This window comes from Spea bombifrons, chromosome 2 (assembly GCF_027358695.1).
Source record: "Spea bombifrons isolate aSpeBom1 chromosome 2, aSpeBom1.2.pri, whole genome shotgun sequence".
NCBI classification, from domain to species: domain Eukaryota; kingdom Metazoa; phylum Chordata; class Amphibia; order Anura; family Pelobatidae; genus Spea; species Spea bombifrons.
The window spans coordinates 52,926,794-52,952,501 of NC_071088.1; the positions used below are offsets into that span (position 1 = coordinate 52,926,794).

A 25,708-nucleotide genomic window follows, 5' to 3' on the forward strand; every position below is an offset into this window, starting at 1 on the left:
GGATGTTTCCACATAGGAAGGCTATTGGAATAGTCAAGCCACCAAATGGGAGAGATCACTCCAGGTTCATCTCACCAACACGCCCCCATAGCAGACGCTACTCCAGCCAGGGCTGGCCAAAGACAAAATGCCGCCTGGGGGAAGTTTGCTGCCCCCTTATCTACCCTTCCTCTCCCTGCCGCCCCCCCATTATCTACCCCCCCCCGTACTTACCTTTCAGTAGTCCTGCGGTGAGTCTCCCTGCTCGGTCTCGGTGCCGACTTGTAATTGCATTACAAGCCGGCACTGAGACCGAGCTAGAGGGCTTGCAGAGGAGAGAGGGGCGCCGAGCGGGTACTGACAACTTGGTAAGATAAAACCACTTGCCACCCCTTCAAAAGTGCCGTCTGGAGCGATTGCCCCACTTGGCTCCATTGTCGGGCCGGCCCTGACTCCAGCCCACTCTTACATGCCATATGGACTGTTTTAAAACTACCTTATCTGGAAGTTTGGCAAAACCTTGGCTTGGCATTTATTTTTAAGCCACAGCGAACTTGATGAGCTCCACTGAATATTTTTAACTGTTAAAACTATAGAAATACTCCCCACCTTTACCACACTATTCAACAATAATGTTTAAATAATGAACCCAGCTGCATACTTTGCTAAAAGCCATCAAAGCCTGCAATACCCACCTTCATATTCCCTACAATCAACTGAAGCCCAAGCAAACCTGCATACTTTGCTAAAAGGTATACCGACTGGAGCAAGAGATCTCCATAATTGTCTGTTATTGTTTTCTGTATTGTTGTTATTTCCCTGATTCTGTGCCAGAATTGCCTATTACCCTTTTCTGTCTATCTGTGCTTAGGAATGCCCATACCGAGAGTTGCAGCATTTTTTCACTGATACCCACCTTCATATTCCCCACAATCAACTTGATTTTTTGAACGCCCTCCCACCCCAGTGTTGTCCTAATATATAGACAGTTAATTACCAGATCCATTTAAACATGCCAGTAGAGGGGGCCAAACTGCGGATCCCTTTGTTACCCACTACTCCCCATTCCAAATCCCATCCCTCTCCATCTCTCTGACATCACAGCTATCCCAGTACAGCTACACTAAACCTTTATATGTGAAACCTGTTTTTGCTCTGCTACTTCTGTCCCCCACATATTCTTCTCTATTTCTATCACCCTCACCCACCAAACTCAACCAACATGTGCAACCTAACCAATCTTATTCCTATCATCTCCAACCATAAACTCCCTCCGTCTTTAACTGTGCCCTATGGAATGCCCACTCGGTATGCAACAAACTGGCTTGTATACATGACCTTTTCTCTCCCATGCTTTTAACCTCCTAGCTCTTACTGAAACCTGGATCCCCCTCACATAACACTAGCGCTTCTGTTGCACGCTCCTTCGGAGGACTACACTTCAGCCACACTCCTGCCTGATGGCAGAAAGGGTGGTGGTGTAGGCATGCTTCTCTCACTCACTGCACCTTCCAGCATATACCAAGTCCTCCCTCCCTCCCTCTCATTCTGTTCCTTTGAAGTTCACACAATCTGTCTTTTTTCTGTACTCTCTCTTCAAATTGCTGTCATATATCGCCCTCCAGGCCCTACCTCACAGTTCTTTGACCACCTTTCTGCCTGGCTGCCTTTCTTTCTCTCTCCTAATATCTCCTGTCTTATCCTGGGTGACTTTAACATTCCTTTAGATATATCTAACTATTCTGCTAGCTCCAAACTCCTGTCCCTGACATCCTCTTAGCTGCTAGAACTTCCTTTTCATTGATACAACCACCGCACTACCTCTCACCTTTCTCTGTGCCTTATGTTTGTCACCCCATTCCCTCAAGATTGTAAGCTTACGAGCAGGGCTCTCTCCACCTAAAGTATCAATTTGTCTTAGTCTGTCAATTCTTGTCTTGTCATACCCCTTGAATTTATGTATTGTATTAAGCGCTACATAAACTGTTGGCGCTATATAAATAAAAGAATAATAATAATAATAATGAACCAGTTCAGTCCCTTACCACAGCCAAAACAATTTTAATCCTGAAACAGAGGAACAATAGCAAGAATCCTACAGGTAAATCATGCTGATAGACACAGACAATAATATTCTCTCTAAACTCTTTGTGAACGACTTCCCTGTATTCTCGTGTCCATCCTGACAGTCAACTATGTTTAACTAGAACCAGATCTTTGGTGGTGGGCATCTGCAAAGCTATTACAACAGATATTTATAAAGCACATTCCACACACCACCATCTCAACACCTTTATCAATCATCTCAACGCCCACAAAGCATGTAGCATTTTATGGCCACATATCACCTGTATCCTCAAATTCAAGTATTTTGGGGCTTTATTTTCAATCTTCAACCTGAATTATCACCAACTCCACCATCTCTGCCCCCCTGTTCCTATACACAGAGGTACCAGACAGGGACAACGCCTTTACTACTTAATTTGGCCCTAGACCACTTCTGCGTCTGTATCACTATTTGCTAATGGTATCTTATTGTATGTCATTAACCCAAACACAACTGACCTATTATAAAAGAGATCTTATCTCTGATTTTGGTCAAATCAGTGGCTTTCAGAAGCCTTATATTAGAATAGCAGGATCAGCTAACTGGACATGCCCTTACCCCTCTGATCTGGGTACACCACTCCATTGAGTACATTACACTGCCCAAAAATGAAGCTATACTGCCTTATCATTCCATTAATCGAAAGTATATTTTTCAAACTTAAATTGTAACACCCAACTACATACATGAGCAGATCAGCTGTTGCCCCTATTTCACAGAAGAAATGTCATACAAGCATACATTTCATAGAAAATAGTGGAATTAAGATACTACTTAGAAATTATGAATGCAAATGTGCCCTATGTGTTGATTGCAAACTTTTGACTTTTAATCCTAAAAATTGTGCTATACTTTTTATGAGCTTTCTATGTTTTTTTGAATAAAGAGTGTTCACAGAACTATACTGAAGATAGGTTGTCTGGTTATAGCAGAAGGGTTCACACACACACAGGGCCGGCCCAAGACATAATGCTGCCTGGGGCGAAGTTTAAAATGACGCCCCCCCCGCCGACTCCAGGGGTCATTATCTACCCTTCCTCTCCCTACACTCTCATTATCTACCCTCCCTCCCTATTATCTATCTACACTACCCCCCCCTTTATACTTCACTTACCTTTCAGCAGTCCTGCGGCGAGTCTCCCTGCTCTGCCACGGAAATTACGTCATATTCCGGCACTCAGCATTATAAGCCGGGACCGAGACCGAGCTAGAGGGCTCCCAGAGGGGAGAGAAGGTGCCGAGCGGGTACTGACAACTTGATAAGCGAAGATCACTCTGCCCCTCTCTCTCTCCTCGGCTAAAAAAAAAAAAAAAAACGCTTGGGACGGCAAAGTGCCGCCTCTTCAAAAGTCCCGCCTGGGGCAATTGCCCCACTCTGCTTCATGGTGGGGCCGGCCCTGTTCACACATAGGTCAAACAGATTTAGATGAAGTGAAGAACAAACAAAATAAAGGATTACAAAGAATGGAGAATCCATGAGTAAAAAGAAAATACACACATAAAACACCATGACATAGGCATAACTGGAAGCATACAAAATGTAGAGACAATACTTACCAGGTTCTTTTATTGTCAAAGAAAAGAACTAGAAATATGGGCTTTCCCCCATGTTCAATATGTCTCATTTCCAGTAACTTTAGGACTTCCAGGGGTGGCACAGGGATTGGGACACCATTGTGCAGTAAACCTTCCCTAGGCATTTTGGGATCAATGATCTGAAGGAATAACACATGTTATTTATAGACACTGAACTGAAAGTTGCTACTAATCATCTATTGATATTTTTACTCATACCAAGGCTGGATATGATGGGTAGCCACGACATTTAGCCCATACTAGCTGAAGTGGTGTAAGTTCAACAGATCCTTGAAATGACATCAGTAGATTTCCTACAGCAATAGATACATATCATGGTTATAATAGTAAAAAGGGAACAATAAAGAATAAAATAAAATACTTACCTTGGTAAGTATATTCCTTGTTTACTGCTGTAGGGTTGGGAATTAGGTTTGGCTTTCCCAAGGGAGCTTGTCTCCTGTAAGGGCACAAATTGTGGGTGCTGTGGGAAAATGTAGGGGTTGCTAGCAGTTAAAAAGGGGAAAATGTCACTTACCCAGAGAGATCTAAGGGAAATGTATGTCTCAGTCCAGAATATGCATGTGGTATAATGCCACTGGTGATGCCTGAGCAGAGAAAAAAAAAGGTCTTAGTCAATGCACATGGCATGAAGGAAAAACAGAGATATAATTACTTTAACCCCTTCAATCCCAGGGGTTTTGGGGTTTTATGTCGGTTCAGCGATTATTCTCTTTTCCTGTGAATAGTGTACCCATGTAAACTATATATTGTTTTTTTAAGGAGAGATAGAGCTTTCTTTTGATACCATAGTTGGATGATTAGCTGAAAATATAGAATTCGAAATTTAGTAAAAACTAGCAAAAATTAGAAAAAAACACCTAAGTTTTTTTACATTTTCCCTCTGAATCCTCACAAAATTAGGTAAAGTGACAGAAAAGTCCATCCATATTTATCAATTCAAGTATCCTGATTTCAGAAATATCTAATTTATATAGATTTTCCATACTTTCCCAGCACATATAGACAACATACTATAAGGTGGACATTACTTTATACAAAGCCGTTAAATGTTTACATTAGGTATGATGCGACTGCAACTCTAATTTTAAACAAATAAAACCCACAAAGGTATATATTTCTGTAAAGCAGACAATCCAGGCTATCCTATCAGGGGTGGCCAAATACCAAATGGGCACTCTACATGCAGGTATTTGGCCACCAATCACTGTCAAAGTTGGCCACAGAAATTTGTTCCTGCACTTTTTTCACCAACGCGTCTTAGAATGTTGTAGTATTCTTAGGATTTTTTGTACAGGGTATGTGTTACGGTAGAGAAATCTATCCTAAATTGTTCAGCCGCCTCTCCTGATTAAGGAAATACCCAACATGCCTAGTTTTTTGTGGTTTTCTGGACATTACAGGGAACAAATGGGACCATGCGCGTTATGGATTCCAAACGTGAAATTTTCACATTTTGCTTTAGTAGACCTATGTTTCATTTGGGCCTGTTTAGCACCCACCCTAATTATAAATACCCCCATAAAAGTATATATTTCTGTAAAGCAGACAACCCAGAGTATCTCATCAAGAGCATTTGGACAATTTGCATGCAACCATTTGGCTGCCAATCACTGCCAAAGTCAGCCGTTGCTCTAATTTCCTGCACTTTTTTCACCAACACTTCTGTGTTGCTGAGGATTTTTGGCACAGGGTATGTGTTATAGCAGAAAAACCCAGCCTAAAGTGTTCAGCCACCTCTCCTGATTACGGAAATTATCCCACGTTTTTTTTGTGGTTTTCTGGACTTTACAGGACACAAATGGGACCATGCACGTTATAGATTCCAAACATGAAATTTTCACATTTTGCTTTAGTAGACCTATGTTTCTTTTTTTTTTCAAATCTCCTTTTATTGAAAGAAATACTGCAAAGATCATGAGGACCGGTACAACAGGCCATGTAACAAAACAGTATACATCAGGCAAGGTATACAGAAGAGAAAGTTCGCATGTGGAAAGCATACGCATACATTGTACTGCAGATACCTCTAAGAATGACAATCAACAATAAAAGTTACAATGCATTCAGGTTCAGTAATACAGTCTCCCAAGATAAGGCAGCACAGAGGACTGAGTAGACCTATGTTTCATTTGGGCCTGTTTAGCACCTCCCTAATTATAAATACCCCCATAAAAGTATATATTTCTGTAAAGCAGACAACCCAGAGTATCTCATCAAGAGCATTTGGACAATTTTCATGCAACCATTTCCGTGTTGCTGAGGATTTTTGGCACAGGGTATGTGTTACGGCAGAGAAATCCAGCCTAAAGTGTTCAGCCGCCTCTCCTGATTACGGAAATACCCCACATTGGTCATTGCAGCGACTGCCGGATGTGTTACTGCCGGATGTGTGGCACTGGGGGACTGCCCAGGGTGTGGGGCAGTCCCCCAGGGCTAATGACAGGCCAGAGCGAATGCTCGATCACACGATCGGGCATAGATCTGTAACAGTTTACCGGCATTCATGCCGGTAACTGTTACAGCTCCCTCATTGGGGTGATAGGGTAGCCCAGCAGGGTCTAGACAGACCCTGCAGGGATACCCTGTCCTTCTGTGAACGTCCAGGTCTTCCAGGCCGATCGGGCATTTCCAACTGTAACAGTTTACCGGCATTCGGCATTCATAAAGCAGACAGCCTGATCTCCCGTGCAGCGGCAGGGATGTGTCCCTGACGCTGCAAGAAGGGCTGGACGTGCCGAGACGTCCATAGGGGTTTCTTAATAGGCGTTTTTTGGACGTCCTGGTACGTCTATAGGGGATGGAAGGGGTTAAGGGTATTCTGTTGTTGTCAACAGAGAGATTGATCGAAATGTTATCAGTGTTGCTGAAATGTCTAGATACCAAGGAATTCAGCAACACAACCCCCCCAGATTGCCCTGTGATTACTCCGAAGAGCAACCACAAGCGCCATCAGTGACTGACATTGCAGCTACGCCGCAATGTCTTCAGTTGTCTAAGGTAAAGACAAATAAGTCGATGGGGCCTGATGGGATACACCCCAAGTTATGGGTGGTGGTGTACTAGCAAAACCGTTAACGGATTTATTTAACAAATCATTCCAGGGGATTTGAAATTAGCAAATGTTGTACCCATTTACAAAAAAGGAAGTAGGGAGGAGTCAGGCAACTACAGGCCAGTTAATCTTACATCTGTAGTGGGGAAATTAATGGAAAAAATGTTAAAGGATAGGATTGTGGAACATCTGAAGTCACATGGGTTTCAGGATCAAAAACAACATAGGTTTACCTCAGGAAGATCATGTCAAAGGAATCTTATTAATTTTTTTGATTGGCTGACTAAAGTAATTTATCAAGGTAGACATTGCGTATCTGGAGTTCAGTAAGGCCTTTGACACTGTCCCCCATAGAAGATTTATGAATAAACCGCAATCTCTGAGTTTAGATGCCAATGTTGTTGAATGGATTAGGGAGTGGCTGAGTGACAGAAAGAAGAGGGTTGTAGTCAATGGCGGATATTCAGAGCAAGCTCTCCTTACCACTGGAGTACCTCAGGGATCTGTACTTGGACCCATTCTCTTTAATATTTTTATTAGTGATATTGCAGAAGGTCTTAATGAAATGTCTTTTTGCTGATGACACAAACATTTGCAACAGGGTTGATGTTCCTGGAAGGATATGCCAAATCGCAAATGATTTAGGTAAACTGAAAATATAGTCAGAGCTGTGGTAACTGGCATTTAATGTGGATAAATGCAAAGTAATGCATCTAGGGCATAAAAATCCAAGGGCAGAGTATAGAATATTTTATACTGTCTGGGGGACTGGGCACACAAATGGCAGATGAAATTTAATGTAGATAAATGCAAAGTTATGCACTTTGGGGTAATGAATGCACAAACAACTTACAGCCTAAACGGTAGTGAATTAGGGATAACAACCAACAAGAAGGATTTGGGAATTGTTATTGAAAACAACCTAGGCAACAATGTGCAATGTCAGTAAGGCCAGTAAGGTATTGTCATGTATAAAAAGGGGCATTAATTTGAGGGATAAAAAATATAATTTTGCCTCTTTATAAATCAATGGTAAGACCACACCTTAAATATGCTGTGCAATTTTGGGCACCTGTTCTAAAGAAGGATATTATGTCACTAGAAAAAGTGCAGAGGTGGGCTACAAAATTAATAAAAGGAATTGAACATTTTAGTTAAGGATCTTTTCCCCTAGTTTGTTGCAAAATTGGAAAGAGCTACAAACTGGATTTTTTTTGCCTTCATTTGGATCAACAGCAATACCAAAATTCAAAGGCCACATTTTATAAGACATCCACAGCCATCCACATCACAATCGAGAGGAAAGTAGGGAGCAGACTGCTGAACCTCGTGGGAACCCTAGACAGCATGGTGGAGTGCACAGGTCCACCGCCACAGAGATGAGGACAGGTGGGACTGTGTCCTCAACTATTATCCTGAGGAGATTTGGCCTGCAGCAGCCCTACAAGCGACCATCTTGTTGAAGTCTGTGGAAAACATAATATCCAGTGAATTGTGGGGGCCATCTTGTTGGAGCCAAAAGAAGAACACAATAGTAGATGAGCAGTGGTGGCCATTTTGTTGGAGTAGTGAGTAAGTGGAGGTTTGCTCCCATGGCTCTTCCTATGCTTTTAAAATTAGTTGACATTTTCTGGTGCAGCGCCATACTCAGACAGGCGTGTTTCAATTGAGCCTCCAGGCATTTTCTGGCCCAGATGGTTTGCAGGCCAATTTAGAGCTAACACCAACCCAAGAGCTCACCTGCAGAGCACGGGAATCCCTGCTTGTAGGCCGCGAACCAAACCATGAGGAGTGGAGGTCTCGCTGCTGGATTTCAATGGGAGCATGGTGAATTGCAATGGGAGCCGATCTTCAACATCTTTTTTAAATGGAGGTGGGCTTTCTCCTACCAGTCAAAGGTGATCTTCACGGACTCCCATCATCTTGACCCGCGGGCCCTCTCATCTCAATTGATGTCATATTTCATTACGTGACCACTTTTGCTGATACTGACTGGCAGTTTTCTCGGGGTGCGCCCTCGAGTACTTATACCGATTCATATATTTGCAGCAATGCATCAATGTTCTGCGAAAGCCTCAAGAAAGATCAAACCTTCTGGGCCAAGTTTGTAGCCAAATATAATGAGCTGAAATCATCAGTGGACAAAACTCTCCAACAGTTAACCACCAATACTAACAAAATAACTAAACTGGAACAGCACCACAGCGATTTAGAGGATACAGTTCTTAAACTCCAAGAGGACTTGGAATCCAAACTACTATCATTCAGACTCTTCAGGACAAGATAGAATATTTGTAGAACAGAAGTAGGTGGAATATTATTCGCACAATTGACTGCCTGAAGCCTACATTTTTTAGAAGAGAAGTCCATAAGGGACTTGCATTACGATCAGGTTAAAATATTGATCTTTCAGGAATATAAAGCATTGTTATATTACCTTTGTGTTTGTGTATATATTTGGGTGGGGGGACGCCGCATTGATGCTACCTCAGTCATGATGTTACCTTAAAATGTTTTATCATATCCCCCCTGCCACATCTTTCTTCCAGGCTATATATGTTAAGATCCTTTAACCTTTAACCTTTCCTGGAAAATTCATGAACCATTTTAGTAGCCCTTTTGGAGATACGGTCTCCAGTACTTGTACACAATACACCAAGTGAGGTCTCACCAGTGCTCTGTACAAAGGCATGAGCACTGCCCTCTTTCTACTGCTAATACCTCTCCCTCTACAACCAAGCATTCTGCTAGCATTTCCTTCTGCTCTATTGCATTCTCTACCTACCTTTAAATCCTCAGAAATAATTACCCCTAAATCCCTTTCCTCACACATTGAGGTAAGGACAGTATCCAATATTATATACTCTGCCCTTTGCATTTATCCACATTAATTGCCAGTGATCTGACCATTTTTCCAGTTTACCTAAATCATTTGCCATTTGGCTTATCCTTCAAGGAATTCTCTCTCCTAGCACATTGGACCCTCTTGCATTCAGGTGGAATCCATCATGACTATAGAGATCATATCCCAAAGCAAAATCAGCCCAGTGCTCTAAAAATCCAAAGCCCTCTTTCTTACGCCAAGATTTCAGCCAAGCATTTGGCTGCCTAATCTCCCGCTGCCTTTCTGGTATAGCGCATGGCACAGATAGTATCTCTGAGAATACCACCTTGGAGGTTCTTTTTTTAATCTTACTCCCTAAATCCCTAAAATTATGTTTGAAAACTAGACACACCAGAGTATTTCAAACATTAGTATTTTTTCCCCATGCACTAATTCTACCACCTGCCATGTCAAAGTCAAAGTTTTTTTTCACACACATTGTACTTCAGGTATGAACTTCAGGTATGAGCTCCTAGTATATGTCACTGCCAAACAACACCCCAACATGTGTCAAACAACATCATATGGGTACAGCAGTACCTCCCATGTGTGGAATCTTAGGATGGGAGAAGTATGGTTAAAAGCAGGGGCGTAGGAACCGGGGGGGACGGGGGGGACAGATCCCCCCCAGGAAATCATGCGGGGGGGACCGATAATAGAGAAATCCCCCCCAGGGCTGTGTGAGGTAAGTGCCCTCGGTGCACAGCTGCCCAATCAGCAGCTGCAGCGTGCAGGACTGGTTGGGGAGATCACGGATTTCCCTAACCAGTCCAACATTAAGGGCACACTTACCGGTGTGATCACTGAGCCCCGGGCGATGGGATATGACGTTTATATCCCAGCCCCGGCGCTCAGCATAAACAGCTGTGCGCAGCCGCACTGCACTGAGAGTGAGCGGCAAACCAGAAGGAGAGGATGAAGAGATCAAGAGAAAGCAGAAAGGAAGAATAGAAAGGTAAGAGATGTGAAGAACGAGGGGGGGTCTGATGTGCAAAACGAGGGGGGGTCTGAAGTGCAAAACGAGGGGGGGTCTGATGTGCAAAACGAGGGGGGGTCTGATGTGCAAAACGAGGGGGGGGTCTGATGTGCAAAACGAGGGGGGTCTGATGTGCAAAACGAGGGGGGGGGTCTGATGTGCAAAACGAGGGGGGGTCTGATGTGCAAAACGAGGGGGGGGTCTGATGTGCAAAACGAGGGGGGGGGTCTGATGTGCAAAACGAGGGGGGGTCTGATGTGCAAAACGAGGGGGGGGGTCTGATGTGCAAAACGAGGGGGGGTCTGATGTGCAAAACGAGGGGGGGTCTGATGTGCAAAACGAGGGGGGGTCTGATGTGCAAAACGAGGGGGGGTCTGATGTGCAAAACGAGGGGGGGTCTGATGTGCAAAACGAGGGGGGGTCTGATGTGCAAAACGAGGGGCAGTGTATATATATATATATATACGTGTGTATGGGCAGTATATATCTGTACGTGTGTATGGGCAGTGTATATCTGTACGTGTGTATGGGCAGTGTATATGTGTATGTGTGTATGGGCAGTGTATATATGTACGTGTGTATGGGCAGTGTATATGTTTACGTGTGTATGGGCAGTGTACGTGTGTATGGGCAGTGTATATATGTACGTGTGTATGGGCAGTGTATATGTGTACGTGTGTATGGGCAGTGTATTTGTGTACGTGTGTATGGGCAGTGTATGTGTACGTGTGTATGGGCAGTGTATATGTGTACGTGTGTATGGGCAGTGTATATGTGTATGTGTGTATGGGCAGTGTATATGTGTATGTGTGTATGGGCAGTGTATATATGTACGTGTGTATGGGCAGTGTATATGTTTACGTGTGTATGGGCAGTGTACGTGTGTATGGGCAGTGTATATATGTACGTGTGTATGGGCAGTGTATATGTGTACGTGTGTATGGGCAGTGTATGTGTACGTGTGTATGGGCAGTGTATGTGTACGTGTGTATGGGCAGTGTATATGTGTATGTGTGTATGGGCAGTGTATATGTGTATGTGTGTATGGGCAGTGTATATATGTACGTGTGTATGGGCAGTGTATATGTTTACGTGTGTATGGGCAGTGTACGTGTGTATGGGCAGTGTATATATGTACGTGTGTATGGGCAGTGTATATGTATACGTGTGTATGGGCAGTGTATATGTGTACGTGTGTATGGGCAGTGTATATGTGTACGTGTGTATGGGCAGTGTATATGTGTACGTGTGTATGGGCAGTGTATATATGTACGTGTGTATGGGCAGTGTATATGTGTACGTGTGTATGGGCAGTGTATATGTGTACGTGTGTATGGGCAGTGTATATGTGTACGTGTGTATGGGCAGTGTATATGTGTACGTGTGTATGGGCAGTGTATATATGTACGTGTGTATGGGCAGTGTATATATGTACGTGTGTATGGGCAGTGTACGTGTGTATGGGCAGTGTATATGTGTATGTGTGTATGGGCAGTGTATATATGTACGTGTGTATGGGCAGTGTATATATGTACGTGTGTATGGGCAGTGTACGTGTGTATGGGCAGTGTATATGTGTATGTGTGTATGGGCAGTGTATATGTGTACGTGTGTATGGGCAGTGTATATGTGTACGTGTGTATGGGCAGTGTATATGTGTACGTGTGTATGGGCAGTGTATATGTGTACGTGTGTATGGGCAGTGTATATGTGTACGTCTGTATGGGCAGTGTGTATGTGTGTGTATGGGCAGTGTATATGTGTATGTGTGTATATGTGTGTATATTAGGAGTGTATTTGTCTTATAGTGTATACGTCTGTGTAAGTATGTTCAAGGGCAGTGTATATTTATGGGGAGGCATGTGTGTGTGAGCAGTTTATGTATGTTTGGGCAGGCGTGTATAAGGGTAGTGCATATGTGTGAGTACTGGCAAGTGTGTATGTGCAGGAAACTGCAGCGTATATGTGTGTTTTTGTGGGCAGGCATGCGTAAGAGCAGTGCATATGTGTGTGTATGAGCAGGCATGTCGTACTTAAAGGGAAGAGAATGATTCCCTGTAACACATGTTTAACTCAGGGGCGCCTAGGGTTAAATCCAGGCCTATTTCTGGTTAAAATGAGTGTGTGTCACTGTATGTAGCATTTGGACACAAGAGAATATTGCGGGGTGCTACTTGGTCTAGGGCATCACTAATACAAAGCGCCACGTATTAAATCTAGGGGTAGGCAGAGTAAGTGAAGGATGTGTTTGAATGCGTGTCTGGGTGTGATAGCGTATGTTTGTGGGTATGTTATTGTGCACATCTGTTTTTGTGGGTATGTTAGTCTGTTTTCAGGTGTGTTATAGTGGGCATGTGTCTAGGTATATTAGGGTGGGAATCTTTTTGGGTGTATTATTGTGTGTGTGTGTATGTTGGTGTGTATGTATGTGTATGTTATTATGTTAAGTGTTGTAAGTGTGTGGATATGTTCCTGTGTGCATGACGCGTTAGGAGTCTTAGATGGATCCTTCAATACATCATAGTAGTCTCTGTGGCCGTGTCCAGCGGGGTCCATCTGTGGTTGTAGATTTTTCTGTTTCTGTGGGAATTTTCTCCCATTCATCCAGTAGAACGTTTTATGAGCTGAAGGTGATAAACCAAGACATTTTGGACAGCACTATGCTTCTAACTTTGTGGGAACAGTTTTGGGGAAGGTCTGTGCCCCAGTGTACAAAACAAGGTCCATAAAGGCATGGTTGCAAAAATTCCCCACAGAAACTCTCCAAAATCTTGTGGAAATCGTTCCCAGAAGAGCGGAAGCCGTTATAGCTGCAAAGGGGGACCAACTACATATTAATGTCTATGTATTTATAATGCAATGTCATAAAAATCCCTGTTGGTGAAATGGTCAGGTATACCCTACCAGTAAAAATGCTATCCCCCCCAGATTTTTAGGGGTTCCTACGCCCATGGTTAAAAGGAGGTTAAATGCAAAATTAAACAGCTGAATTAGTGAGAAACTGGACCATAAGTGTAGACTACGGGTCAATGTCATTTCTGGGGTAGATGTTCATATATCATATGAATTAACATTTACTAGTAAAACTTTTTTCCTATAGGGTCTTCTTATATTCAGGCTTTTTCTTTTTTCCTAAATTAATATTCAGATTTTGGGGGAGGGTCATCTTATAACTGAGCAAATACGGTATATATATATATAAAGTGGGGGTGCGGCCTATATTCGGGGTCTAGCGCCCGACGCCCGGGACATGCAGTCCCGGGCGCCGGGCAGGCAGTGGGGTTAGGATACAGATCCCCCGCAGCGGTGCAGGGGACCTGCATCCTACTCCCCGATACACTCAGACAGCCTCCCCTGCCAGCACTTCCCACAGGGGGGGGTGCCGGCACGGGAGGTTGTCTAAGCGCATCGTGCGGACCGTCCGCACGATGCATTTTACCTCTGCCCACCCCCGACTTACCGGAGCAGACTCCCGGGTGTCTTGCGGGGCCGGCGGGGGACATCTACGCAATACGCGTATGCAACTTCCAGTACCGGCATCGGAAGTTGCATACGCGTATTGCGTAGATGTCCCCCGCCGGCCCCGCAAGACACCCGGGAGTCTGCTCCGGTAAGTCGAGGAGGGGGGGCAGAGGAGGACAGTGGCAGCATATCTCGGGGGGGGATGGGTGGGGAGGACAGTGGTAGCGTATCTCGGGGGGGAGGAGGAGGACAGTGGTAGCGTATCTCGGGGGGGGAGGAGGAGGACAGTGGTAGCATATCTCGGGGAGGGAGGACAGTGGTAGCATATCTCGGGGGGGGAGGAGGAGGACAGTGGCAGCATATCTCGGGGAGGGAGGACAGTGGCAGCATATCTCGGGGGGGGACAGAGTGGCAGCATGTTTTTTTTGGTGCTTTTTTAAAGAAAAAAACGTTTTCTTTAAAAAAGCACCAAACTTTTAGGGTGCGGCCTATATACGGGGGCGGCCTATATCCGAGCCAATACGGTATATACATAATGCGAAATTGTGCTTGCTTCTGTGCAGATCTCCCTAGAGCTGCTTGTATACAGAATAAACTTTTATACATTCAATGAAGTCTGGTAGCCATTGTCGGAAATGGGATATATTTGGGAAAAGGGGATTCCAGGTGCCGACACACCTTCATCTAGGGGTTAATAACTTAAATCCACGTAGCTCGAATAATTAGAAGAAAATGCTTCTTTGATAGGAAAATGGAGGGTTTAATGCTGTAATGAAGCCTATGAAAGGCTAACACACACAGGGTTACATTGGGAATGAAGTTGTACCTGTGACTGCAACAATAATGGAAAGATTGTAACTAACTGCAGCAAGGATGGGGAGATTGTAACATACAGGGAGTTCTTATAGGGTGGGATCAAAGGTACATTCCATTTACATTCGTATTAGTTAACTAATTACAATATCAAAAGACAATACTATCACACAACATACAATTTATAATCATATGGATTAACTAATCTCAAAAGACAATACATACAATTTACAATCCTATAGATACAATTTTAGGGATACAACATCAAAAGACAATACTAACACTATCACACACTATTTACAAACAGACTATACAGTTGCCCTTTGATGTGGGCTGCATTTGCACTTTCAGGGGCTGCATTTGCACTTCAATAAGTCTCTGTCTGTCCTTTTTGTGTGCATGTGAATTGAACTGGCCAAATATTGTTTGGTTAGGTCAGATCACTTTAAGTCCTTCTACACCTATAATGACTGTAATTTATATTTTTCATATAATTATGTTATACTGCTCCCTAGGGTGTCTGACATAGTCTGCATGCTACCTCCACAGCCAACACAACGTTTAATTTCCACAACACATGCATAGGTATGTTGGGTTGATGATGAAGCCTTCATAGCCTGGTTATATCGTTATGGCAACAAGGTATCTAACCCACAGGAGGTACGGATTGAGATGGGGGTTTGGAACTGTAAGAGGAAGTTCCTTGTGCAGTAAAGAGAGCACAAGGAAGGTGTCGGAGAAATAGTGCATCCCTCCAGAGTTTCTCCATCGTTAGCAACAGAGAATACTGTTTCTACACATTCCTGTGCAGGAGGTGCGGGGGCTATGGGCACAACTGTGGAGAATGTGGTTGGAATCCTTTTTTCAGGACATAAATGTGGTTTTAAATTTTATTTTTATTGAAATTGCTCCAGGAAGAGCAATTTTAATTGTTTTTTTATTATTTTATTTTAATTTGTTTTATTATTGAAAGAGTATAATATAATAATACAAATAGCAACAAAGTTGAGGTATTACACATAATCACGTATTGTCTGTAAATAAGCGCTAACAACATAACAAATACAACAACTGTAAGTCGGGATATTCAACCATTTATCCCCAAGCTTACTACATTAAGAAAAAATAAGAAAAAGAAAGAAAAGGAAAAGACAACAATCATACCACACACATACCTAAATGAATGAGCTCCTATCTAATTTTATATTATTTTTAATTTATACTACCATGGGTAATTGGACATTTATCAGTCCAGGTCCTCCAGATAGTGTTAAATATATGCAGTCTCTGGTGTGCTTGAAAATATCCGTGCTCCATTAAACATTGGTGCTTCAATGTATTCAATATACTAAGAAATTGCACCTTTAACAAATGTACTTCTGACACTTTCAACATAGCACCTTATTATATGTAGGATGATAAAGTACTTTAACATTTCAATTAGTTTATTTAGTTATGCACATAATGAAAGCACTTTATTTTAGTTAAGAAAAGGCAATTTTATTTATATATTGCTTCAATGAATTAATGATGACTTATTTACTGATTAAGAAAATCAAGCAGTTATAATTGCACTTTTGACACTTTTTACTCTGGCACTTTATTATGTCTAGGAAATTTGGTAGGATAAAGCACTTTCAACGTTTAATAAGTTTACTAAATTTTGCACATATTTAACATATTTTATTTTAGGTGAGAGAAGGCAAATTTACTCATATAGATACTTAGAGATAATTTATTTATTTATTTATTTATTCTTTTTTTTCCCCTTTTCTCTTTTTGGAGCACTTTATATTTAACCCCTTAATGACAATTGCCGGTCCTGGCACGGCACGGAAAAGCATGTGCTTTACGACAATTGACGTGCCAGGACCGGCACGTCTTTAAACGGGTGCAGAAAGCGATCTACTATCGCTTTCTGCACCCAAAAAGCGTTGCTGAATGCCTCGACCTCGAGGCATTCAGCAACGCCGCGATCGGCACGAAGGGGCCATCTCTGGCCCCTCCACGGGGCGTCAACATCCGCCATACTTTGTATGGCGGCGGACGCCCGTTTTAAAAGCGTTTAGGAGGCGATCGACGATCGCCTCCTAAACTTAAATGGTGTCGCTGGAATGCCTCGATCAGGAGGCATCCAGCGACACCAAACACTAACCTTTTGATGGGCTGTGACCGCTCCGGAGAGCGGTCACAGCCGCAGCTGCCGGCAATCTTCGCCATCAAGGAAGATGGCCGCCGTCCTGTAACAGGAACCACAAATTTTAAAAGTTTGCTAGATGGTCCAGACCATCTAGAGAACTTTGGCTCCACTTGCAGGTTGAATACAGGTACTGCATTCACCATGCAAGTCAATGGAGCCCAGCTTTCTAATCACAGTGTGATTAGTAAAAATAAATTAAAAAATAAAATAAAATTAATAATAATTAGAAAAAAATAGTAAAAAAACAGTAAAATGTAAAAATCATTTCCCACTGATGTCACTATCAGGGGAACCTCCAAGTTGAAAAAAAATGTTAAATTTTTTTTAAAAAAAAAAAATAAAAAAAAAATATATATATAAAAAATATATTTTTGTGAGCAAGTCCTAAAATTAGCATATTAGCTTAAAACAATTCTCGCATGGAAAGAGTTAAAATACTGGCATATTAAATGCCCGTGGGGTGTCTACTTTTAAAAAATGTATGATTTGATGGGGTAAATTGAATGGGCCAGGTTCAACAACGTCCCAATTAACACGGGGGGAAGGATGGCCACACATCTAATTTCCAATTAGAAAAATGCACACGTACCAAATGTGGCCTTTTAGTTCCCCCAAAAAATGACACACCCATGCATGTGGGGTATCACTGCACTCAGGAGATGTTGCTGAACACATTATGGGGTGTCGTGTGACAGCGGCATATACCAGGAGCTGTAAATTCATACATAAAGTAGGTGTGTGTGGGAAAAATACACACACAAAAATATTACTGCAAACTTTGAAAAAATGCTGGTGGTAAAATGTGTGCATGCAAAGAGTTAAAATACCAGCATTTAAAATACCCTGTGGTGTCTAGTTTTGAAAAATATATGGTTTTGTTGGGCACACTGAAATGGCCTGGCTCAAAGATGTACCAAATAGGGCATGGGCAGTGGATCCCAAATGCCAAAGTTCAACATTGAAAAAAGCGCATGACCCAAATGTGGCCCTTTTGCCCCAAAACAGCCAGGCAAAATCATTCATGTGAGGTATCGCTGTACTCAGGAGATGTTGCTGAACACATATTGGGGTGTTTTGTGATAGTGACATAAACGAGAACATTTTAATTCATACCTGAATTAAAATGTGTGTGGAAAACCAAATGCAAAAAAATGACTACCACAAAGTTTGACAAAGACTGGTGGTAGATATGGTGCATGGAAAGAGTTAAAATACTAGCATTTGAAATACCCTGGGGTGTCTAGTTTTCAAAAATATATGGGTTTATTGGGCACACTGAAATGGCCCGGCTCAAAGATGTACCAAATAGGGCATGGGCAGTGGATCCCCAAATGCCAAAGTTCAACATTGAAAAATGCGCATGCCCCAAATGTGGCCCTTTTGCCCCCAAACAGCCATGCAAAATCATTCATGTGGGGTATCGCTGCGCTCAGGAGATGTTGCTGAACACATATTGGGGTGTTTTGTGATAGTGACATAAACGAGAACATTTTAATTCATACCTGAAGTAAAATGTGTATGACAAAACAAATGCAAAAAAATGACTACCATAAAGTTTGACAAAGACTGGTGGTAGATATGGTGCATGGAAAGAGTTAAAATACTAGCATTTGGAATACCCTGGGCTGTCTAGTTTTCAAAAATATATGACTTGATGGGGTAAATTGCATTGGCCGGGTTCAAAGATACCCGAAATGGCACAAGGGGGGAAGAATTACCAGATTTGGAAAAAATGGCTTTGAAATAGCAAAACGCTACCTGTACTTATTGCCCCATAATGGGTAGAAAAAAGCAAAAAAACATAAAAACATTGGGTATTTCTAAACTCAGGACAAATAGTAGAATCTATTTAGCAGGTTTTTTCATTACCTTTTATAGATGAGTAAAAGATTTTTCAACTAAAAGTTAGAAACAGTCATTTTTTTCTAAATTTTTCACCATATTTGATAATTTTTTTAATAGTAAATAATATGATACAATCAAAACAATGTCATCTAAAGAAAGCCCTTCTTGTCCTGAAAAAAACAATATCTAATGTGTGTGGGTTCAGTAAACGGGAAAGAAGAAAATTACAGCTAAACACAAGCAGCGCAGAAATGTTAAAAAGGCCATTGTCACAAAGGGTACAAAAAGTAAAATCAGCCTTTGTCTCGAAGGGGTTAAAGGATGAATATACATATACAAATTTTAAAACGGTAATAATGCACTTTATATTCTTGGTATGGATAATAATAAGATGAATTAATATACCATATACTAAATGCAAGTTTCATAAAATGGGCATTTATATCAAATTACTTTTTACTTTTCTACTCTGGCGCTTTATTATGTCTAGGAAATTTGGTAGGATAAAGCACTTTAAATGTTCAATAAGTTTACTAAATTTTGCCCATATTTAATGTATTCTATTTTAGTTTAGAGAAGGCAAATGTACTTGTATAGACATTTAGAGTTACGTTTTTTAATTCTTTTTCTCTTTTTTTTCTTCCATTTATATATATATTTTTTTTTTATTTTTTTTTCTTCGTTCTCTATGATGAACTGATATATTTGCTTTAATCTAATTAAGAATTGGGAGAATGAACTCTTAATGTATACATTTATCTGTAGTACCTGCCGTATATATTGAGAATTAATTCAGATATCGTACTCTGTGACAGAGTTAAGAATTATATAAACCAATATAGTACATATCGTATATATTTCATACTATAATGGGTAAACACAGTATGACATTATGCTATGTATACATTCAGTATTACTCAATACTTTATTTCCTCCTCAGTCATACATTTTAAGACTCATCTTTATAATAAAAAATGTTTATACCCCGAACTCCTTAAAGGGGACCCCGTTAAATGTTCTCTCATAAGTGATTTTTTCACAACATGAGATACAGGTTTTTCGTTCCAGGTAGAGGGGAAGGACCGTATCAGGCTCTTCAAATCTTGGTTGATGAAGGCCTAGGAGAAAGGTTCCTTCTTCCTTTTAAATTCTATTTTTTCCATACTCAATTTCTGTCTGTCTATTTCTTCTTTTTAATTCTTCGGAGCCGGGGGGGTATAAGTGCACAAAACATAATAGATTTTTTTTCTTTAAACACACATGGATTGAACAGTCCTCAAAAAAGATCCTCATTATTGAAAGTTATAAAGAAAGAAAAAATTGACCTCTGTTTCCTACAAGAAACACATTGGTTGAGCTCGCAAGCTATTTCTTTTAAGAGTAAACAAATTTCAAAAGTCATCGCATCTTCCTTACAACACAAGAAAAAAAGAGGCGTTGCCATTATTGTTTCCACCAATATTAAATTCGAAATCATTTTTCAAGATATTGACCCTGAGGCCAGATATTTAATCATAGTTTGTAAGATCAAGCATCAATTACATACATTAATACATCAAATACTGGTGCAATTAGATTTATAGAAGACTTATTTAAAAAAGTAGAAAAATATATCAGGGGTATTCTTGTTATGGCAGGAGACTTTAAAGCAATTCCGGATACTAATATGGATAAAATGTTAAGGAGAGGAGAGATGCTTGATTATAGAATAGAAAGAGCGGCTAAAAGCCTTACCAACTTTTTTTTAAAAAAACAACCTCTATGATAATTGGGGAGTGTTTAATCCAACTTTAAAAGAATTCACTCATTTTTCTGCACCTCATGCCTCGTATGCGCGTATAGATCTAATGATAGGAAACTGCCTTCTAATAAATAATAAAAAAAAAATCTTAATCAAAGATATATTTTGGTCAGACCATAATGCTATTATCTGCGAGACTGTCACTAATTACCCTAAGAAAGTTCCTAATGGCGATTAAATCATTCGATTTTGGACCAATCACATCATACTCAATCTTTGCAGAAATTAATTAATTTCTATTTTCTAGAGAATGACGATATAACAATATCTAGATCCACCTTATGGTGTGCTTTCAAAAGCGTAATTCGAGGGGATCTTATTAAAATTGCAAAAATAGAAAATAGAAAAAGGGGCCCAGAATTATCGACATTATATATTAATCTTTACGACCTTAATAAATTGAATAAATTGTCTCCAACTAAAATTAGATCTGCTAAGATTCAGCAATTATAAGGGAGAATAAGAGACCTGAAATTTGACAAAATTAGTAAAAATGTTGAAAAATTAAAACAACGTTGGTACTTTAAAAATAAGAGAATAGATAAATAATTAACAAATAGGCTTAAGAAAAAACAAGCTAATAACCATATTTATAAAATCATTGAAAATGATTAGATATGCTCCTCTCCGGAAACAATAGGAGGGGCTTTTAATAGGTATTATGCTGCTTTATATAATCTGAATAATAATAGTGATTTGGAGCAGATTAAAAAATATTTGGAATTTGTACTTACACCTAAACTCAATCAGGACCAATTGACCCAATTAAATAAACCCATAGAAGAATTAGAAGTGACAAAAGCAATACATAAGATTAAGAACAATAAAAGTCCAGGTCCGGATGGATTCAGTGGTCTCTTTTATAAAAAATTTAATGATGAGATAGTTACATATTTAATGGCTCTATTCAATGAATTAATAGACAAAGGGCATGCTCCGGAAGAACTATTGAGAGCCAATATTATCCCTATACTTAAACAAAATAAAAAACCAGAAGAGGTCATTAATTATAGACCAATCTCACTCATCAATGAAGATATGAAAATCTTTGTTGGGATATTAGCAGAAAGACTGAAACAAGTAATTACACTATTAATACATCCTGACCAAATAGGATTTGTTCCTAATAGATTTACCTATAATAACGTCAGACGTATCATTGATACTATTGATCTTGCTAATATTGAAAAAAGACTAGACGTAGAAAAAGCGGTCGACCGTGTTAACTGGAACTTTATGTTTCAAACTTTTCGATCCTTTGGTATAGAGGGCAGTTTCCTATCGGCAATAAAAGCATTATACTCAAATCCTACTGGCAGAATTATAGGACAAGATATTAAATCGGAATGGTTTCATATAAGTAATGGTACATGACGGGGTTGTCCCCTGTCTCCAATGCTATATATTCTGACTATAGAGATCCTGGCAATTATAATAAGGAATAACGTAAAAATAAAAGGTACAGTACTAAGACAAGAAGAATTTAAAATCTGTTTATATGCAGATGATATTCTACTAACAGTGGAAAACCCAGAAAGATCAATCAGAGAATTAATGAAAACTATAAATAATTATGCAGAAATTTCCAATTATAAATTAAACAGAGAAAAATCAGAAATCCTCTATCTAAATACTCCGGTGCAAATCAAGCAAATAATTCAAGGGGAATTTAAATTTAAAGAAGTATTACAAGAGATCAATTATCTAGGTTTAAAATTGACAACTAAGGCAAAGAACATGATGGAAAGAAATTTCCTTTCACGTATTAAAGAGACTAATTATTTATAAACAAATTGGAAAAATACAATGTATTCCTGGATTGGTAGAATAAACATAATAAATTCATATATTCTTCCCAAAAGGACGTACCTTTTCAGGCATTTACCCTTAAAAATGCCAGTCTCTTGGCTAAACATAATACCTCCTTTAACAAATTTATTAATGAAGATAAGAAAGCTAGATTAGGAATTCAACTCCTATCTCAAAAATCGAACAGAAGGGGTCTGAGCTATTATAGAATAGAGCGCGCATACGAGGCATGTATGTTAATACATATTTATAACACACAATTAGAAATTAATAATAGAATAAAATAGAGCAGCACCTTTCCGGAAATTAATAATTTATCTATTAGTATTTGGCAATTCCAATCTAAATTGAAAGCAAAGATCCACACAGGAAATAACATTATTATTAAAGATATCATACAGGAACGGTTTAAAATTAAAAAAAAATTGAGACAAAATATTAGAAACAGCAGGACTTGATATTATTGAACTTAATTTATCAGCTATATCAATGAAGAAATGGGAAAATGCAGGTATTATGAACCTTAAAGATATTTTGATAAATAATTTGATTAAAACGTATCCTCAATTAGTTCAACAATTTTGTCTACCATACACTGACGTATTTCATTATTTAAGGATAAAAACATTTTTAAGACACGCACTTTATAAAGAAGACCCAGACATTCAACTCAAATTAGGCCATATATTCAATGGGAAAGAATCCAAGAATATATTGACAAAAACACATGAAGTAATAAAAAAGCAGACTTTACTAATACTATTTCTAGATGGTCTAAAGAAGCTCGGACATTGATTATAAAAAAGAACTGGCTAAAGGCAATATCTTTAACTCATAATATAATATTATTCATTCAATCTCAATTAGAGAGAATTATTTCAAAGTCTCAAATCATTGGTATCTGACTCCTTCAAGATTACGGATAATGTTTCCTGGTATATCAGATTTTGTGTCGGAGATGTGCTAGAGAAAAAGGCGATTATATTCATATATGGTGGACATGCAGTGTGGTTAGCCAGCTGTGGGATATGGCCTTCGATGTATTTACAAAACTTGCTAAATGTAGGATAAACAAATCTCCGGATATTGCTCTCCTTCACTTACTCCCACCCAACCTATCTATGGAAAAGAAAATTTTATTAATTCATGTTCTTGCCGCTGCAAAAATTTTGATTGCTAAACACTGGAAAAATGATCATGATTTTCTATGGATACAACTTAAAAATCAAATATTATTCCAATTACAAATGGAAAAAGGATTAGGCTGGGTTAGTCAAACTCACTATAGAAGAATTGCAATATATGAGGACTGGATCCTAAAAATAAATAACGTTTAAATATACCATGAGTAATATTGTTACCCTCGGCTCCTTTCTCTTCTCTTCTCTTTTTTTTTTTTTTTTTGAGGCAAATTAAATAAATACATAACATCTAATGAATTGTGCAAATGTTTCTATATACAATGTGTAATGTGTAATGAATTTCGCCCTGTTTTTTATTCTTCTGTATTCTTTATTCTGTCTTTTTCTCTTTTTTATATGGAAAACAATTAATAAATAAATATTTAAATAAAAAAAATAAACATTGGTGCTTTATTTGCTTATGCACGTTCTCTATATTTATTGTTGATGTTTGTAGCCATTTTCTTGCTATACTTATCTTCATGGCCAAAAAACACTGAACTACTAAAATTCTTTGATTGAGGGATATATTGGCTAAATCCAGATGTAGAAGTGCTTTATCCAGAGACGGGCTGATAGTTACCTTGATAAACTCTGAGATTAATCCAAACACTTCCTGCCATGTTTGTGCGATTTTATTACAATCCCACCATATGTGTCTAAATGTACCTTGGGCTAGATTACATCTCCAGCACATAGGAGATGACTTCTGATTAATTTTAGCAATTCTAACAGGAATTTAATTCCCATGTTCTGACATGTTTAAACAGTGGGTAGCTCTATTTATTTCCATCAAGCTATTTATCCATTGCGTTTCTTCTATTTGGATACTAAGATCTTGTTGCCAAGAACTCAAGGCTTTAATGTGTAGTGGAGGTTCAATTTCCTCCAATATCTTATAGCATCTCTTCAGTCCTTTCAGGACTATTTCTCGAGAAAACAATTCATTAATTTGTATACTTAGTTCTTCTACATGTAAGTGCTTAGTCAAGTAATGATTAATCCTTTGTAAGTTATAAAACTTATACTTACGTATTATTAAGATTAAAGTCTTCATAAATTTGAGTCAAGCATTTCATGTTATTACCAATTAGTATGTCTTTAATTCTGTTATTTCTAAAGCTGCACCATTTTCGAAGATTCAGCTGAAAAATATTTGTTTGTAATATTTCTAGTGGATCAGATGGAATGATTTTGTTTTGCAGGCCTATGTGAGATTTAAGAGAGTACCAGTATTCGATTGAACTTTTAAGAGTCATTGGAAGGGATTTAGATATTCTGCGAAATCTATCTTGATGCAGCCATAATAGGCATTCAAGACTGGATAGTCCTGTTAATTCTTGTTCTATGCAGTACCAAGCTACGCTATTACTATAAGTATATTGAATCTTTAAGATATGTAAGAGCAGATTGGCCTGTACATATGTTTCCAGGCAGGGAACGTTTAAACCTCCCTTTTTTTTATTTGCGTATAGAATTTTCCTAGAAATTCTCGTTTTTTTGTCCGCCCAAATAAATTTTTCGATATTTTTTTTAAATAATCGTTTCCAATGTTTTGGAAGACTAATAGGTATCATTCTAAGCATATAAAGCCATTTGGGAATAATGTAAGATCTAATGATATTTATTCTGCCTAACCAGGACACAAATAATCCCTTCCATGCTGCAGTTTGTTTTAACAATTCAATTTTTAATTTGTTATAATTAATTTCAATAATATTGGATATCTCTAGCGGTATAATAATACCCAGATAATCGATCTTACTCTTTTCCCATGTGAAGTCATATTCTACTTCCAGTTTCATTCTTGTGGAATCATGAAGATACATATTCGACAAGATCAATTATTTGATCTTTATGGATTAAATAAGGACTAATTGTTTTTAAACGTTCGGCCAAAATAGCCAAATATATCTTTGTATCTACATTGATTAAAGATATAGGCCTGTAGTTCACCATGTTTGAAGCCTCTTTCCCGGGTTTTAAAATAGGAAGAATCG

General features: G+C 39.4%; 1 protein-coding gene across 1 annotated transcript in view; it reads right to left on the bottom strand.

Moving 5' to 3' along the window:
• Positions 1-25,708, bottom strand: part of LOC128472410 (bromodomain and PHD finger-containing protein 3-like) — a 213,449-nt gene that overhangs the window by 14,177 nt on the left and 173,564 nt on the right. The window contains exons 8-11 of the mRNA XM_053454244.1: positions 4,200-4,269; positions 4,048-4,121; positions 3,881-3,975; positions 3,644-3,801 (exon numbers count right to left, since the gene is read on the bottom strand). Of these exons, the coding sequence (XP_053310219.1) occupies positions 3,644-3,801; positions 3,881-3,975; positions 4,048-4,121; positions 4,200-4,269 (397 nt within the window). The remainder of the gene's footprint in view (positions 1-3,643; positions 3,802-3,880; positions 3,976-4,047; positions 4,122-4,199; positions 4,270-25,708) is intronic.